Source organism: Poromitra crassiceps (genome assembly GCF_964638095.1).
Source record: "Poromitra crassiceps genome assembly, chromosome: 3".
NCBI classification, from domain to species: Eukaryota; Metazoa; Chordata; class Actinopteri; order Beryciformes; family Melamphaidae; genus Poromitra; species Poromitra crassiceps.
The window spans coordinates 54,683,182-54,700,869 of NC_139625.1; the positions used below are offsets into that span (position 1 = coordinate 54,683,182).

The 17,688-nt window shown below is 42.7% G+C and overlaps 1 protein-coding gene across 1 annotated transcript in view; it reads left to right on the plus strand.

The window, feature by feature from the left end:
- Window positions 1-2,200: 2,200 nt before the first annotated feature.
- The window catches only part of LOC310773158 (protein Shroom2-like), a gene marked incomplete at both ends in the record, with an annotated part of 43,086 nt that continues 27,598 nt past the window's right edge, over window positions 2,201-17,688 (plus strand). The window contains 2 exons of the mRNA XM_083633068.1: window positions 2,201-2,386; window positions 10,379-10,527. Coding sequence (XP_083489194.1) covers window positions 2,201-2,386; window positions 10,379-10,527 — 335 coding nt within the window. The remainder of the gene's footprint in view (window positions 2,387-10,378; window positions 10,528-17,688) is intronic.

Sequence of the window (17,688 nt, forward strand, 5' to 3'; positions counted from 1 at the left end):
AATCAGAATATGAGTGGGTTAATTTAAGCATAAGTATCAGTAAGTGTCCCGGGATGATCAAAGCCTGTGTTGAGGGTCACACGAACAAAAAGGCAGTCTTGATGCTAAATAAATCCAAAACCAATGAGTTATTTAAATTTCTACTTCAATGTAGCCTTTTACTCATAAAGATTATTGAAAGATATTCCATATTCCAGACTGAAATGCTATAATAGAAGTGGAGTATTGGCCAGAATATGACATGAACATTTGGACACTTATTCAGCAGGTATCTTGCATGTTGCGTTCAGGTGCACTGTGTGTGTAAATATATAAATATATATATATATATATATATATATATATATATATATATATATATATATATATATATATATATATATATATATATATATATATATTTGCCCATGTGTGGGTTAGATGGTATAGGCGGTACAATTATGTACAAACTGTTGGTTAAGGTTTTAAATAAGAACAAACTAAGTCGGACTGTCACTCCTTGGAGAACTCATCTCGGGCTTGAAAATAAGGTCAAACCTGTGTGGAGGGCACTATAGTGCTTTTCACACTACACTTAGCTGGGGTTAAGTCAGTCTCTTAGCCTGGGGCTAAGAGAGCTGTTAGCCCAGCTCTCTTAGTGAACTTGCAGGATTCTGCAAGTTCACACTTGCAGAATCCTGGCCCACTCCAAAGTGGGATAACCCCGACTTCAGCCCTGGCTAGCTGGCCCTGCTCTGGAGCAGGGTTATCCCGACTTTCCATCTAACCACAGGGCTAAAGGTTGCCAGTGTGAAACGGGGCCAAGAAAACAATGTGAATCGCATAGCCCTGGTTTTAGGTTACCCTGGGTTAACAATGCATGTGTGAAAAGGGGCTATCTTAGCCCTACTCTTAGCCCGGGGCTTTAATAGCTCCAGGCTAAGTGGGAAAAGCCCTTATATAAACCACAGTTAACCAAAAGGGTTGGAGATTTTCAGTGGAGAATTCTACATTTTGGTCATTTTCGGGTTTTTTGCCCCATATAGAGATTTTTGCACATATCCCAAATTGTTGCAGGGGTCATAGTCTAACAGTTGAGATATTCTCTCCTAAATGATGATGCCTATCTGAGCCAGAACCTAGACTATGGGGTTTAATCTTATCAAATGGGGGTCTGTGGTCAAATCTGTGTCAGTTTAGGGGTCCTTGACATGAACATAGGCCTAGTGATGAACTGAAAACTGAAAACGCTGATAAGTGAAGTTTACGAGGAGCCCCTGAAGGCAGCAAAAGCTTTGGAGACTTCGCCGCTGGAGGGCGGTGTGACGCCACCGATAATCACACACACCATGAGTGTGTAAAACAAAACACCCAGGCAAGTGAAGCAGCGGGTGTTGGATAATTGATGATGTCAGTGTTTTGGTGGGATGATGGACGACGTCGGAACGGAACAGAACAGAACAAGTAAGTCAATCAAGAATCGATGAACGAAACATCAAACACAATAACCTATTTTGCTCTTATTTTGGCGAAGGAAGGAACACTAGAAAGTTTCTTGTAATCCATCTCGCTCGTTCATCCATGGCATAGACACCAGTTGAATGTAGAATGCTGTAGGCTAGTTGAAAATGAACTAAAGTCTAGTCTGTAAGTAATCTTATACTGTGTCTGTGGTAAAAAAAAAAAAAAAAAACTTTATAATGATCCTATTGTATGTTTTGGTGTTTGTATCTCCTATTCATCATTGATATAGCGTTATTTCTTTTATATGTCGATCATGCATGGGATCACTATAGGCTAGGGGGGTTTGTGTTCTGGTAGTCAGTGAGTTTAAAGTGACTGAATGGTATTTACGAACCATTAATCCCCTAAAATAACTTTACATTTAGGCCTACATGAATTCACCACTTTCATGCAAAATCCCCTTAAAAATGAATTCAGGGACTTATTAATAGACTGGGAGAAAATATGCTTGTAGTAGGCCTACTCCATATAGTGAATTTATAGTGACCTTGGTTTATTTTATGGACTTTTCCCCTCCTGTGCTATCCATCACTGCAATATTCCTAGAATAGCCTATTTCTGTACGGACTTGTGATTGTGTTGTGGTATTTGTAGGCTATAGTATCCTTCTGAAATATATATTTACTCATATTCTTTCTTCATAAGGAAACACATCAGTTTTGAAACTGTCAGGTGAACTGATGCAGATGGAGCCATCATGGACGTTGTGGACTACAGAGACGACCTGAGGGTCTCAGCAGGGTGGTCGGGGGAGGTGGAGAGGGGCAGGGGCCAGGAGGATGAGGATGAAGAGCTGGTGCGGGTGCTGCTCAGAGGCAGAGCACCCTGGGGCTTCACCCTGAGAGGAGGCAGCGAACACCGGGAGCCTCTCCTCATCACCAAGGTCACACAAGTCAACATGTTTGGGCTGATAGTTTAAAATGTAGCTAGTTCTTCTTGCACAGTGTAGAGATCAGTCAGTCATTCTCAACCCTTTTCATATCAAGGACCCCTAATTTAGGACTAGGGATGCACATTTTTCTCAATTTGCTGCTTTTGACATACAAAATAGAAAATGCAGGGTTTTATACCTGTCTTTAGGCCGACCCATCAAGTTGATCAACCAACTAAACGTCCTGCATTAGCATTAGTCATTGTGCTTGTGGACGTGAGATATTTCAGCATATTACAATGTTTACAATGATTATTACTGTTGTCTTTTTGGGTGTAATTCTCCCACAATGGACTTTCTGCCTGCTTGCCGGCTTGGCTTTCTTCTTCCTCTGTATGAGCAGTGAAAGTTACATTTTGTCCTTGTGGTGTTAAATCATTCCAGAAAAGAAAAGAAAAATGATAAAATAGCACATGGCCTACATTGTCGATTAATCGGTTAACATATAGTTTGATCGATCAAATTCTTAATGATTGATTAATCGATTGTCGATTAATCATTAACATCCCTATTTAGGACCAAAGACTCCCATTTGATGAAATTTTGTCTCTCAGACCCATATGATTTTGTCCAGAATTCCATGACTATTGCAGGTAGAGAGATAACAGATAAACTATGATCGAAACAGTCATTCTTCTACATTATCTAATGGTGTTAACTTCTTCCATCCATCCATCCATCCCGGATGGATGGATGGATGTCTGATAGACACCAGGCCAGTGGTACAGTGTTAGTCAGACTGTTGACTGGTAGTATAACAGACTGTATCCAGTATGTAAATATCTGATAGACACCAGGCCAGTGGTACAGTGTTGGTCAGACTGTTGACTGGTAGTATAACAGACTGTATCCAGTATGTAAATATCTGATAGACACCAGGCCAGTGGCACAGTGTTAGTCAGACTGTTGACTGGTAGTATAACAGACTGTATCCAGTATGTAAATATCTGATAGACACCAGGCCAGTGGTACAGTGTTGGTCAGACTGTTGACTGGTAGTATAACAGACTGTATCCAGTATGTAAATATCTGATAGACACCAGGCCAGTGGCACAGTGTTAGTCAGACTGTTGACTGGTAGTATAACAGACTGTATCCAGTATGTAAATATCTGATAGACACCAGGCCAGTGGTACAGTGTTGGTCAGACTGTTGACTGGTAGTATAACAGACTGTATCCAGTATGTAAATATCTGATAGACACCAGGCCAGTGGCACAGTGTTAGTCAGACTGTTGACTGGTAGTATAACAGACTGTATCCAGTATGTAAATATCTGATAGACACCAGGCCAGTGGTACAGTGTTGGTCAGACTGTTGACTGGTAGTATAACAGACTGTATCCAGTATGTAAATATCTGATAGACACCAGGCCAGTGGCACAGTGTTAGTCAGACTGTTGACTGGTAGTATAACAGACTGTATCCAGTATGTAAATATCTGATAGACACCAGGCCAGTGGTACAGTGTTGGTCAGACTGTTGACTGGTAGTATAACAGACTGTATCCAGTATGTAAATATCTGATAGACACCAGGCCAGTGGCACAGTGTTAGTCAGACTGTTGACTGGTAGTATAACAGACTGTATCCAGTATGTAAATATCTGATAGACACCAGGCCAGTGGCACAGTGTTAGTCAGACTGTTGACTGGTAGTATAACAGACTGTATCCAGTATGTAAATATCTGATAGACACCAGGCCAGTGGTACAGTGTTGGTCAGACTGTTGACTGGTAGTATAACAGACTGTATCCAGTATGTAAATATCTGATAGACACCAGGCCAGTGGCACAGTGTTAGTCAGACTGTTGACTGGTAGTATAACAGACTGTATCCAGTATGTAAATATCTGATAGACACCAGGCCAGTGGCACAGTGTTAGTCAGACTGTTGACTGGTAGTATAACAGACTGTATCCAGTATGTAAATATCTGATAGACACCAGGCCAGTGGCACAGTGTTAGTCAGACTGTTGACTGGTAGTATAACAGACTGTATCCAGTATGTAAATATCTGATAGACACCAGGCCAGTGGTACAGTGTTGGTCAGACTGTTGACTGGTAGTATAACAGACTGTATCCAGTATGTAAATATCTGATAGACACCAGGCCAGTGGTACAGTGTTAGTCAGACTGTTGACTGGTAGTATAACAGACTGTATATCCAGTATGTAAATATCTGATAGACACCAGGCCAGTGGCACAGTGTTAGTCAGACTGTTGACTGGTAGTATAACAGACTGTATCCAGTATGTAAATATCTGATAGACACCAGGCCAGTGGTACAGTGTTGGTCAGACTGTTGACTGGTAGTATAACAGACTGTATCCAGTATGTAAATATCTGATAGACACCAGGCCAGTGGCACAGTGTTAGTTAGACTGTTGACTGGTAGTATAACATACTGTATATCCAGTATGTAAATATCTGATAGACACCAGGCCATTGGCACAGTGTTAGTCAGACTGTTGACTGGTAGTATAACAGACTGTATCCAGTATGTAAATATCTGATACACGCCAGGCCAGTGGCACAGTGTTAGTCAGATTGTTGACTGGTAGTATAACAGACTTTATAAAACGGCTCTCTCAAATCAAGCAATCTGATTGGTTCACAGCCATTGTATAAATCCAGTAACCCACTCCAATAACCCATGGCCATGGGTTATTGGTTGCCATGGCAACTCTCTTACTAAAAGCCTTTGGTTACCTCAAAAAAAACAAATGGCGGAGACAGCTGTCAGATCCTTGTGAATCGATCTTCGCTTATAACTTTACTAATACTTTGCAGAAAATTATGTTTTGTACAAGAATAGATGCGGGCTAATGTCTTCTTTGCAAAAAAAAGGCTGTTAACCCCGCATTTAACCCCGCATTTAACCCCGTAACGTTAGTTGGTGTCGGGCTTTGCAGAAAGCACTCAGCTTCTCAGCAAGCGGTGAGAATGCAGCGCTGCGCTCGAGCTGCCTGTCGGGGTTTCCAGAATCTCTCAGCTTCTCAGCAAGCGCCAGGATTGGCCAATGTCAACTTCAGTCTCCAGAACGATCCAATCAAATCACCCGCACGTCTATCTTCTTGCTAGAGGTCCCGCCTTACAGTAGTGTTTCAACTGACTCTATCAGAATACCATGCCAGTCGGACTTATAGTATTATTATTATATTTATATTATCATACTTGGAAACCGTTTTATAAAAGCAATATAGCACTCGAGCAGCGTGTGTTGTGGCATATATCCCGCTGATCAGTTGTATATGGGATAACAACTGATAAGCGGGATATATTTGCCACAACACACTAGCTCTCATGCTATATTGCTTAAGTATCCAGTATGTAAATATCTGATAGACACCAGGCCAGTGGTACAATGTTAGTCAGACTGTTGACTGGTAGTATAACAGACTGTATATCCAGTATGTAAATATCTGATAGACACCAGGCCAGTGGCAGAGTGTTAGTCAGACTGTTGACTGGTAGTATAACAGACTGTATATCCAGTATGTAAATATCTGATAGACACCAGGCCAGTGACACAGTGTTAGTCAGACTGTTGACTGGTAGTATAACAGACTGTATATCCAGTATGTAAATATCTGATAGACGCCGGGCCAGTGACACAGTGTTGGTCAGGCTGTTGACTTGTATGCAGACTGTAAATCCAGTATGTTACATTACATTACATACTACATACAAATCCAGTATGTAAATGTGTGATAGACGCCAGGCCTGTGTTACAGTGTTGGTCAGACTGTTGACTGGTAGTATAACAGACTGTATATCCAGTATGTAAATGTCTGATAGACGCCAGGCCAGTGGTACAGTGTTGGTCAGGCTGTTGACTGGTAGTATAACAGACTGTATCCAGTATGTAAATATCTGATAGATGCCAGGCCAGTGGTACAGTGTTGGTCAGGCTGTTGACTGGTAGTATAACAGACTGTATCCAGTATGTAAATATCTGATAGACGCCAGGCCAATGGCACAGTGTTGGTCAGAGTGCTGCTTAGCCTCTTCTTGAATCAGGTTACAGCCAATATGCGGTTAAATTTTTAATCATAGTACTCAGGTTGCTCAGTTGCTCCTGGGCTACAGTAGGTCAATGAAACGGCATCTTAAAGGAGAAGTCCACCCTAAAACACTAAGGAACAGTTCACCTAAAAATGAAATTTCATAATCTCACCCTCATGCCAGTTGAAACACAGGTGAAGTTCGTCCATATAACACACAGGGAGAAAACAGTTGCCATCACCATTGATTTACACTGTAAGTTAGGGCCACTTTTGCAACATGACAGGATCGAGGCCAGGGCCCCGTTAATAAACAAACATCATAACAATATAAACAATATACATTTTCCTGTAGCTGATTGTGGGTTTTTGGGGTGCCAGTCAGAGTTTAGTCTGACAATTATAGTTTTTTATATTCTGCCATGAACCCACATAGCTTCAATCTGAACCATCAAGCAGAATGCAAACAAATAATCAAAGCAATAATCAGAGTGATAATGCAAACACAGGCAAGTTCAATGGAGTTACAATGAAAACTACTTACAAAAGAAAAAGTCCAATGCCAGGTCGCCATTGTAAATAAGAATCTGTTAAATATAATAATAATAATAATAATAATACATTTATCTTATAGACGGTTTTAACTTGACAACAAAAACATTCTAAATTGAACCCCCGCTCACTTCCTGTTGCAGTGTTTGCTATGGACATAAAAGAAAAAAAAACATTCAAGTGCAGGACTGACCATTCCGTGAAAACCGTCTATACATCTGAGCGGCGAAAACAAAAGTAACGATGTCGAGTGAATATTTCTGCAGTTTGCCGAATGCTGAGAAAAAGGAAGTGCTGTGGGGTTGCGCTCTGGTGAAAACCGTCTATATAGTGCTTTTCTAAATACTCAAAGTCGCTTTACAGAACACACAGAATTAAATACTTTAATTTGATACATTCATGAAAGGTGGGGACAGTAGGTAGGGTGGAGTGAGGTTAGGAGGAGAAGGCGAGGTTACAGAGGTGGGTCTTGAGGGCCTGTTTGAAGGATGTTATGGACTTAGATTGACGGATGTGGATGGGGAGAGTGTTCCAGAGGGTGGGTGCGGCAACTGAGAAGGCCCTGTCGCCCCAGGTCCGGAGCTTGGTCCTGGGGATCATCAAGCAGTTGGTGTCTCTGGACCTGAGGCTGCGGGTGGGGACGTGGCGGGGTAGGAGATCAGAGAGGTAGGGGGGGGGGGGGGGGGCAGGTTGTTGAGGGCTTTGTAGGTGGTGAGTAGAATTTTGTAGTTGATCCGGTATTTGACTGGGAGCCAGTGGAGGTTGTGGAGGACGGGAGTGATGTGGTCTCGGCGGCGGGTGGAGGTGAGGCGGGCAGCAGAGTTCTGGACGTATTGGAGTTTGTTGATCATTTTGTGGGGGGAACCGTAGAGGATGCTATTGCAGTAGTCGAGTCTGGATGTGATGATGACTTGCCTGGTTAAATAAAGGTTCAATAAAATAAAATAAATAAATTAAAGGCAAGTCCAAATAATCACTCAAACTAAATGTTATTCACCAAAAACAGAGTTCACAGTTAAACAAACAAACAAAAAACAGAGTAGACCCTCTTCCCAAACAAATCAATAAATCTCTCCAAAAGCAAAATTAACCAAACATTGTGCACACAGGATAGTTAGGTTAAGTTAGTTAAGTACATATAAGTGTCTGGGTAGTGAGAGCAGGCAGTGATATTTGACAATTTCGCTGGAGCCCAGTCAAACTGTATTTATAGTTGTTTTTTATTGTGAATTAGGAAATGGTCGGGGGCGGGGGGGGCGCTTGGTACTCTGTTACAGGCTGCATCTGGCCCCCGGGCCACAAGTTGAGAATCACTGACTTAAGTTGTATTGTATTGAAGTCAATGGTGACTGGTTTTCTCTCGAGTTGTGCTGGCAACCTCCTGTGTGTTATATGGACAAACGTCACCTGTGTTTCAACTGACATCCTATAATCCAAAGCAAAGTGTCTGTCTGTGTGTGTGTGCGAGTGAGTGAGTGAGTGAGTGAGTGAGCAGAAATTGTGACATCACTGATGACATCATCACTGAACTATAGCCTCAGCCTTAGGGCAATTAATGTGCCCTAATTAAAAAATCCAGATCCATCAGGTTACCCACACGGGTGCCCTTTACACACCCTGAAGGTTTCAGCCGGATCGCACGTAAAACGGCATAGCTGAGGCCGAACACAGAACTTGAAACAAACAAACAAACATTGCCCACATACTCAATTTGATAGATTGATAGATAGATAAATAGATCGATAGATCGATAGATACATCGTCGATGTATCTATCTATCTATCGATGTCATCGATAGATAGATAGATAGATAGATAGATAGATACTATCTATCTATCTATCTATCTATCTATCTATCTATAGATAGATAGATAGATAGATATAGATGAACCATGTCGTGATATTGATCATGAAAAATCCTTATGATTATCGTGGTATTGATTTCAACCATATCACCCAGCTCATGTAAATATATTTTAGACTCAGCAACTGCTTTACCGCTCATGTAAGTATATTTTAGACTCGGCAACTGCTTTACCGCTCATGTAAATATATTTTAGACTCAGCAACTGCTTTACCGCTCATGTAAATATATTTTAGACTCAGCAACTGCTTTACCGCTCATGTAAATATATTTTAGAATCAGCAACTGCTTTACCGCTCATGTAAATATATTTTAGAATCAGCAACTGCTTTACCGCTCATGTAAATATATTTTAGACTCAGCAACTGCTTTACCGCTCATGTAAATATATTTTAGACTCAGCAACTGCTTTACCGCTCATGTAAATATATTTTAGACTCAGCAACTGCTTTACCGCTCATGTAAATATATTTTAGACTCAGCAACTGCTTTACCGCTCATGTAAATATATTTTAGACCCCATGATTGCTTTACCGCTCATGTAAATATATTTTAGACCCCATGATTGCTTTACCTCTCATGTAAATATATTTTAGACTCAGCAACTGCTTTACCGCTCATGTAAATATGAATAAGTGGTGGAATGGGGAAGCCTACTCTGTTGATGTTGAATGAGGTTGGGCCAATGCCAGGTTGGCGCTGGGGCCCTAGAGCACAAGAATGTCCACAATCCACCGTCTCCATCAAAGGAACGCTGTGTCCTTCTCTGAGCTGTTTTCCCCATCCACACCATCCCACTGTGTGTCATTTAACCAGGAGGACTGTGGCATGAAAAACCTAGCGTGGAAGCTGAGAGTGAGGTACCTCTGATATAATGAGGGGCGAACGAGAGGATAATGTTAATTGTAGGTTCGAGCAATTGACATTCCCAATAAACAAAGCAATTGGCGAATATGTAATTGTTTACTTCAACGGTCCGGCTCTAGTTTGCTGTCTGTCACTGCTGACATGAGAAAGGCAATCTGAATCCAAACCAGGAACCAGACTTTTCCACCTCTAAAATGGAGTCCTGAATACACCAGACACTTTTGTTTGTTTGTTTTTGCTTTGTTTTTAGATTTTAGCTTTTTAGCCTCTATTTCTTGGTCAAATAAAGGTTTCCACTTCCTAGACCTAGACCAGTGGTTCTCAAAGTGGGGTCTTGGAACGGACAAAGACCGAAATGATTTAAGAGGAACTGGATCTTTTACGATAATCAATAATATTATTATTATTAGTTATCATGTTTTCCAATACCATGATTATCGCGACACCCGTATCCCTAATGCCTAAAAGCCCTACCAATTGATGTATACCTGCATGTACAGTAGTTTGTTTTTCAGACATGATGTGATGATGGTGTGTGTGTGTGTGTGTGTGTGTGTGTGTGTGTGTGCGTGTGCGTGCGTGCGTGCATGTGTGCACGCGCGTCCAATTAATTTCGCAATGAACAAAAACATTAATTCCAAAATATTGTGTGTCTAGGTGGAAGAGGGTAGCGTGGCAGCAGCGGTGCATCTCCGGGCCGGTGATGAGATGGTGAGCGTGAACGCCGTGGCCCTCAGCGGCTCCCGGCAGCAGGCCATCTGTCTGGTGAAGAGCTCCCACAAGACCCTGGCCCTGGTGGTCCGAAGGTACCACCTTACTTACCAACCCTCCCAAACTTTCCCTAACACCCCTGCTGTCTTCCTATTGTGTCATTTCTCCTGATTTTCTTCCATATAACTAGTCTATAATCATCTGAAAATACGAATGCCTAGAATGAAATAGCTTTTTAGAATTACTTTTCTAAAGTTAGCTTGTATTACCATGCAAAGCAGGTAGCTAGTTAACAGTAAAACACTACCACAAGTAGGCTAACACTCATAATCGCTATCTTACTAAGCTATTACCTATAGTTATAGATTAAATAACTAAATACATCCTCATTTCATCAGTTGACATGAAGCTAACATTGTTGTTGTGTGTAGGTGATGACATGTTGTTACTTAGGGATTGGGAAACAGCTTCTGTTTTGGCACTTGACACTGACAGTCACCGTAGCTTATCCTATGTAGGATGGGTGAGGGGAGAGGAGGGGAGCTGAGTGAGTGGGGAACGGGGCAGGTCAGTTTGCTGCAATCTGCAACCTCACCGCTAGATGTCACTGAAAATGACACACTGGACATTTAAATTCCAAGATCGCCGACACTACCAGCAACCAGCAGTAAGGAGGTGAAAGGTCAAAGCCGCACGCCCTGACAACAGATGCAGCAACATATTTTGGTGATCATGTACGATGGGGAAGAGCTCAACAAATTAGATTACATTACGTCATTTGGCAGACACTTTTATCCAAAGCGACTTACAATAACACATTTTTGTCAGCAATAGAGAAATAAACTATGCAACACAGTCTATGACAGCTACAACTTCTGAAGGAATAGTGGTAAAGTCTTTTTTTTTGAGAGAGAGAGAGAGAGAGAGAGAGAGAGAGAGAGAAAGATGTTAGTTCAAGAAGGGCCCAGATGGAGCCTGAAAAGGTGTGTCTTTAGTCTTTGCCGAAAGATCGGCAGTGATTCGCCATCCTGACCGAAGGTGGAAGCTCGTTCCACCATTGAGATGCCAGGGACGAGAAGAGTATGGGATGAGCGACTTTTGAGCCCCCGTAGCGGAGGAAGGGTGAGGTAGCCTGGGTAAACCCAGCCTCCACGTGACCTGCTCTCAGACCTGCTCTCAGTCACTACAGGTAGTAGGTAGGTAGGGGTGAGGCGTCCTGCACTGGTGGAGGAGCGGAGAGAACATGGAGAAACAAGTTCAGAAACAAAAGTTTAGAGAGGAGTAATATGTTGTCAACTTGCTCTTATGAGCACAATATGGAGCTCATTCACTAATCCTATAATCTTGTCTTTCTTTTTCACTAATCACTAATTTTTCTTTGTGGGGGCGGGGCCTCAGGAGGACCTGTGCTGACACATGGGCTTCTCGTAGCTCGTTTGCCCCTTGGGGTAAAAACAAAAGGGGGCATTGTCCATCCGCTCCAGCCAACACTGTTATTTCAGAGCTCAGATAATGACTCTTAAATGTGTGTGTGTGTGTGTGTGTGTGTGTGTGTGTGTGTGTGTGTGTGTGTGTGTGTGTGTGTGTGTGTGTGTGTGTGTGTGTGTGTGTGTGTGTGTGTGTGTGCGTGTGCGTGTGCGTGTGCGTGCGTGTGTGTCCGTTTTGAACCAGTAGCCTTATGTTGTTATTTAGCATTTCTGATTTATTGCATGGTTAAATCAGCAAATCTTATTTTATGGGGGGGGGGTGTTTGGTATCCACAGTGGAACTGGTCCCTGGGAAATTGTGTTTGGTACATAGTGGTACAGTCTGAAAAGTTTGGGAACCCCTGCTTGATACTGGTATAATTCTACTAATACATCAGCTTGATAGGTATTAAAAACCCTCTTCCCAAATAAAAAGATGTGTAAATTGAGCTCAAATGGGGTTTAGTTTACCTTCCTAAAAATCCCTGTTTTGGCAATTTATGTGTGATTAGCCATGATTTATATCATGCACACATGTAGCCGTGTTTGTATGAAGGGAAGCAGTGGTCCACTGCAGCACAATGTGATACTGCAGCAGAAATAAATCAGTATTGTATTGAATGACTTGTGTCCTGTCTGCTGTCAGAGTTATATGCCTGCTGAATCTGACTGGCAAACGGCAACAGAGTCTTAAAGCCTGAATCCAATTACTAGTTGCAAAGCCACAGGCGTGGGCTCAGCTTTGCAGAGCGGACCGAGTCAACACAGGAGGGGGAGGGCTACGGGGGAGGGGGGGGGGGGGGGTTCTACACCTCTTTACCAAACGAATACTTGATCCGACCCGGCTGAGAGCATGAGGACCGGGCTCAGCTCGGGACGGCACACCCGTCCAGATTTAAAAAAGTAGATCCCGGGAACCGCCAAGGCCACCTCACAGTCTGGCTCTCCTCTCTCCCCCCTCCCCCCTATTTGCAGGGAGGAGTGGTATCTCCCGTGTTGCCTAGGTGAGTTGACAGTGCTTAGTGGGATAGGCCATATCAGCACAGTCCCATTGTTTTCAGGGGCTTTGGCAACGCTGCTTCCTCCAACAAGCACAGTGGGCTCCTCTGTCTCTGTCGTTTCTCTCTGGATGTTTGGTTTCAGTCAGAAGATAACAAAAAAGAGTCTCTGAGAAGATTTCCACTTCCAGGTACTTGTCTCTCTCTCTCTCTCTCTCTCTCTCTCTCTCTCTCTCTCTCTTCCTCTCCCTCTCTGTCTTTTTTGTTTCATCTCCTCTCTAGCCGAGTTGTGATTCAATCATCTGGCTCCTTGACAAGTTGGATTAGATCAGGAAGCTGTGAATTAGTGTGAGATAACGCATGTTGGAGGTGTTTTGCTGTTGTTGTCTAGATGCTATTAAAAGGGTGTGGACAGGCAGTGACCCATTTCCACCAAAGGATCGGTTGTAAGTGTAGTAAACCTGAGAAAGTGCTTGAAGGCAAAATGCTTTTTTCTTTGTATATGGATTTTTGACGTTCCCCAAACGCGGGTGAAAAGGGATGAATGACAACTTTATGTGGAGGTTGGTGATGTTACGTGTGTGTGTGTGTGTGTGTGTAACTGATCCTTCAGCTCACAAATGTAGCAGGTGAATTTAGAAGGCAAATCGGGTGTGTGTATTTGTGTGTATTTTCTTTCAGATGTGTGTGTAGGCCATCACTGTTTAACCTGTAGTTCTTTGTCCATAGTACCCGTAGTACAGTCAGTTTGAGAGTCCATCCCGTTATGGGAGGGTCCCCATTCGATTCCCAAGCAAGTGTCTGCCGAAGTGTCCATGAGCAAGACACCGAATCTCTACCAAGATGAATATCCCCCTCAAGAAACAGACGTTTCTCAGCGGCAGTGTAGAGGAAACCTCATTGGCATTTACCTCATCAAGGATGTGTTTTATCCACAGATAAAGGAGAGAGATTTTGTGAAGTTGTTTGCAGCGATCTAAAGAAAAGAACTCCCACACACTGTCTCCACTTGCAAAAGGTTTATTAACAGAAAGAATAACATATCAGATTCAGAAGAATCTGATGACAGTCTTTGGACCGAGAAAGTTATTCTTTCTGTTAATAAACCTTTTGCAAGTGGAGACAGTGTGCAGGAGTTCTTTTCTTTCGATTCAGTCGGGTTTTCCCTCCTCCGACGTACCTGTTGTTTTTAGGTATGTAGAGGCTTTGCTCCTTCATGTTACAGGGGTCTGACAGAAATTTATTTTCCTACAAATACTGAAAATGGCAAATTTGTCACTGTTAGGGTTCTACTGATTGTGAAGTATTCAGTCTTTCCTCTGCAACTTTATTCTCGGCAAGGTGGGGGGGTGGGGGTACTCTGAAACAGCCTTTAGACACGAAAACCCTCTGTTGAAACCTATAATAATGACAATATGTGAGGTGAGTTAGCAGCTGCTTAAGGCAGAGTGACCCACCTCACCTATTCCATGGTCGAGGTAACTCTGGAATACATGTCTGCCTTTAAAATGAAGAATTAAGTTACCAAAGAAAGAAAGAAAAAAAAACATTAGTGAACAATGTACAAAGAAAGTTTTTCTGTATCTGTGGAACACTGACTGATTGATATCTGATATTAAAAAGCCAGTATTGGCCTGATATCAGTCAGGGGGGAGTGACACAACGATAAGCCCAGCTGTGATTACGCCGGCACTTTCTATTGTCTCGCCCCATTTAGCTGCCCGGCCGGGCTCAGCGGGGCGAGAGGCTGGCTGTGTGGTGAATCAGCACTATGTGTCACCATTCACCAGCCGCCATCACCCGTCTGATAGGAGCTGGGAGGGAGGGAGGGAGGGAGGATGGAGAGACGCAGGTGAAGAAAGGTAAAGGGTTGATGTTTTTGGTCGGGGTGGGGGTGAATTATGACCTCTAAAAATAAACCTGATTCAAGTCACTTAATGGGAAAGATTACATTGCTTTTAGGTCAAAAGGCAAACATCCACCAATATGAACAGAAATCAGTTATATGTTAAGGAAAATATGAGCTGTATTACTGTCTTCACATCACTTAAATCAGTTTGATACTACTTGGTAGAATACTATAGATTTACTTCCTTAAAGATGTATGTCTGGCTAGAAAGGGAGATAATCTGAGTTTAGGAGGGTTTACACTCTATTAAGTCACTGCCACTTCTCTAATTTTTCTTCTTTCCAACATTTAGAAGAGTAAAGAACCTCTTGATGATAGTTGTCAGCTGCCAAAATGGCGGGTAAAGATGACAAAGTTACTGAAATGTACTAGCATTTTACTGGCATGTAATTTCCCATCATGGATCAATGGATGGATAGATGATTCTTCGATTTGGTAAGATTTTTATTTGAATTTTATTAGCCCGTAATAACTCACCACCCGGTCTTAGCAGTTTGAGCTAGCAGTCACGTTGTGTGATCTACCGAGTCGTGTACATGCTACATGGACACGATGACGTACTTCCTGTTTTTCGTGACGCTCAGCACACGCACATGTTTCAGCTGGAAGTGACGTGTGACATTCAGGTCTCTGACAAGTACTGTAAGGGAGTCGTACTGTAAGGGAGTAGGTGTGGGATGGCGGTGACTTCCTCATCTTTCACACCGGAGCCTGGGCCGCGTTCACTTCCAGCATGTGTCTGACCGACATGTTCAGGTTTTGAACCCTAACGCAAAACATAAACCTAACCATAACCAAATTGTATTAGTTGACTAAAACAAATACTGTAACTGTAAGTTGTGATTTATTTTTTTATTTTTTTTACGTCGTGTTCCTTTGCATGTTTAAAATTGGGGGTGGAGGCACGATTTTTCATTTGATGAAATGAATGACAAAATCTCGCCCATGTACACAAATGTATAGGTTACATTTTCGTGAACTGGCGTGAGACTATGTTGTAACTCAGCACACAGTGGATACAGCAGTGATCTGTTTTAGACTGAGAGCTTGCAGGCCTCCAGCCTCGCCTCCCCTCAGCGGAGGAGTGTCAGTTTCACAGTCAGGGAGTCTCTCAGTATCCATCCATCTGACTCCTGATCCAAACAATCCACCACACAGACTCCCTCCCACCCCACACTCCCACACGCCACTGACATTGGCTGGCATCTCTCAAAAGTCAAAACAGACGTGGGCCGGGGCCAAAGAATTTTCTGACTGTACCGTGTTTCCTGACAAGGACACTGGATTAGATCTTTCTACAGATAAGGACTTATGAAATATAGCGGTGGAATGTACCGGTACCAATAGTATCAGATATCAGGCCCATACCTGGCTAAAATACAGTATTGCTGTGAGAGAATTTCCCCAGTATTAAAATCTGAAAATGAGATCCGTGTGTAAAAGATCAACAATGAAAACAATATTAGATTTCTCTAATGGAATTTGTATTGACTAGCAGGATACCCGTCCCTGTGTGACTGGCCATTTACTCAGGCCTTACTCACAGAGTTGGCATGCAGCCTCTGCTCTCTCTCCCCAGAGGGTTTTCATGGTGCACTTCACTGGCTGATTACAACTCCGCTCACCTGTGGGCTCCTCAACTCTGGAGCTCTCCATGGTGCTGAACGTGTCTTGAGTCATTTTGGCCACTAATTTGCCATTTTTGCCCATTTAGTCGGCCTTAATTCCCAAATTAAAAAATCCGGCTCCATTAAGTCACCCGCAGGGGTGCTCTTTATACTTCATGAAAGATTCAGCGCGATCGTGCATAAAATGGCATAGCTGTGGTCGAACACAATTCTGCTCACTCACACACACACAGACAGACATTTAGCATTCTTATTATAGAATGTATTATTTTATCTCAGATGCTTTTATCCACTAACCTCAAGCTAATGGTCTTATTGGTTTACGTTAGTAGGAATCACATTCAAATTGCATGTTCATGTAGCACCACCATTACAGTTTAGTTCTCTGACTCAGCAGTGAAAAAGTGGCAATGGTGGGTTTTTTCTTCCACTAAGTAGGAATTTGGCAGGGTCAACTTGTGATAACAGCGCTGACAGCATGCCACCGCACACTTTACAGTGTGAGGACAGACTGTTTATGGAGGAGGTGCGGTCACAAGAATGCTAGGAAGTACGGGGTTGGCTGCATTCAGGTTCCAGGGTGTTTTTGGGGTCGCATATTGGGGGTCTGTTCAACTGGGGGACCATGGGTTCAAGTCCCACCAGTGTCTTCCACCCTGCTGAAGTGTCCTCGAGCAAGGCACTGAATCCCCAAAGACGCTGTTCTGTATTGGACCCTGTGGAGGGAGGGGGGGGGGGTGCAAACAAAAAGAGAATAGCAGCTTTGCAGTTGTGTTACAAATCTTCAGTCATGTCTGGCGCCATCGTGGACGTCTGGCTGTCTGCAAATATTGGCTAAATATACAATAACCAGGCTAGAAAAGAGATTTAGCTGAAAAAGATTGTGTGGCTGTAAGGAATATTATATGCAATGGATTTGTTTCAAGATGTAGGCGAGGGGGGACGATGACACAACACCTATTTTTGTCATAATAAAATTTGCATTATTTGTGGTAAATTGACCCACTTGACCTCTCTGTGGCCTTGTGAACAACACCTTTTTCATAAGACTTTTTCTTTTTGCTAATTTAGGTAGCATTTTTTCAATATAGCCTACTCCAGATATTACACATTACACTTAGAAACATAGGACAAGAAAGAGAGAAAATCTGGGGGTCTGGGGATCCTGTGGGGGGGGGGGAGTAATTTGAAACAAATCTCCTGCATTTCTACACACCTACCGTCTTGGATTAAGTCAAGAAACGGCACACTTTTT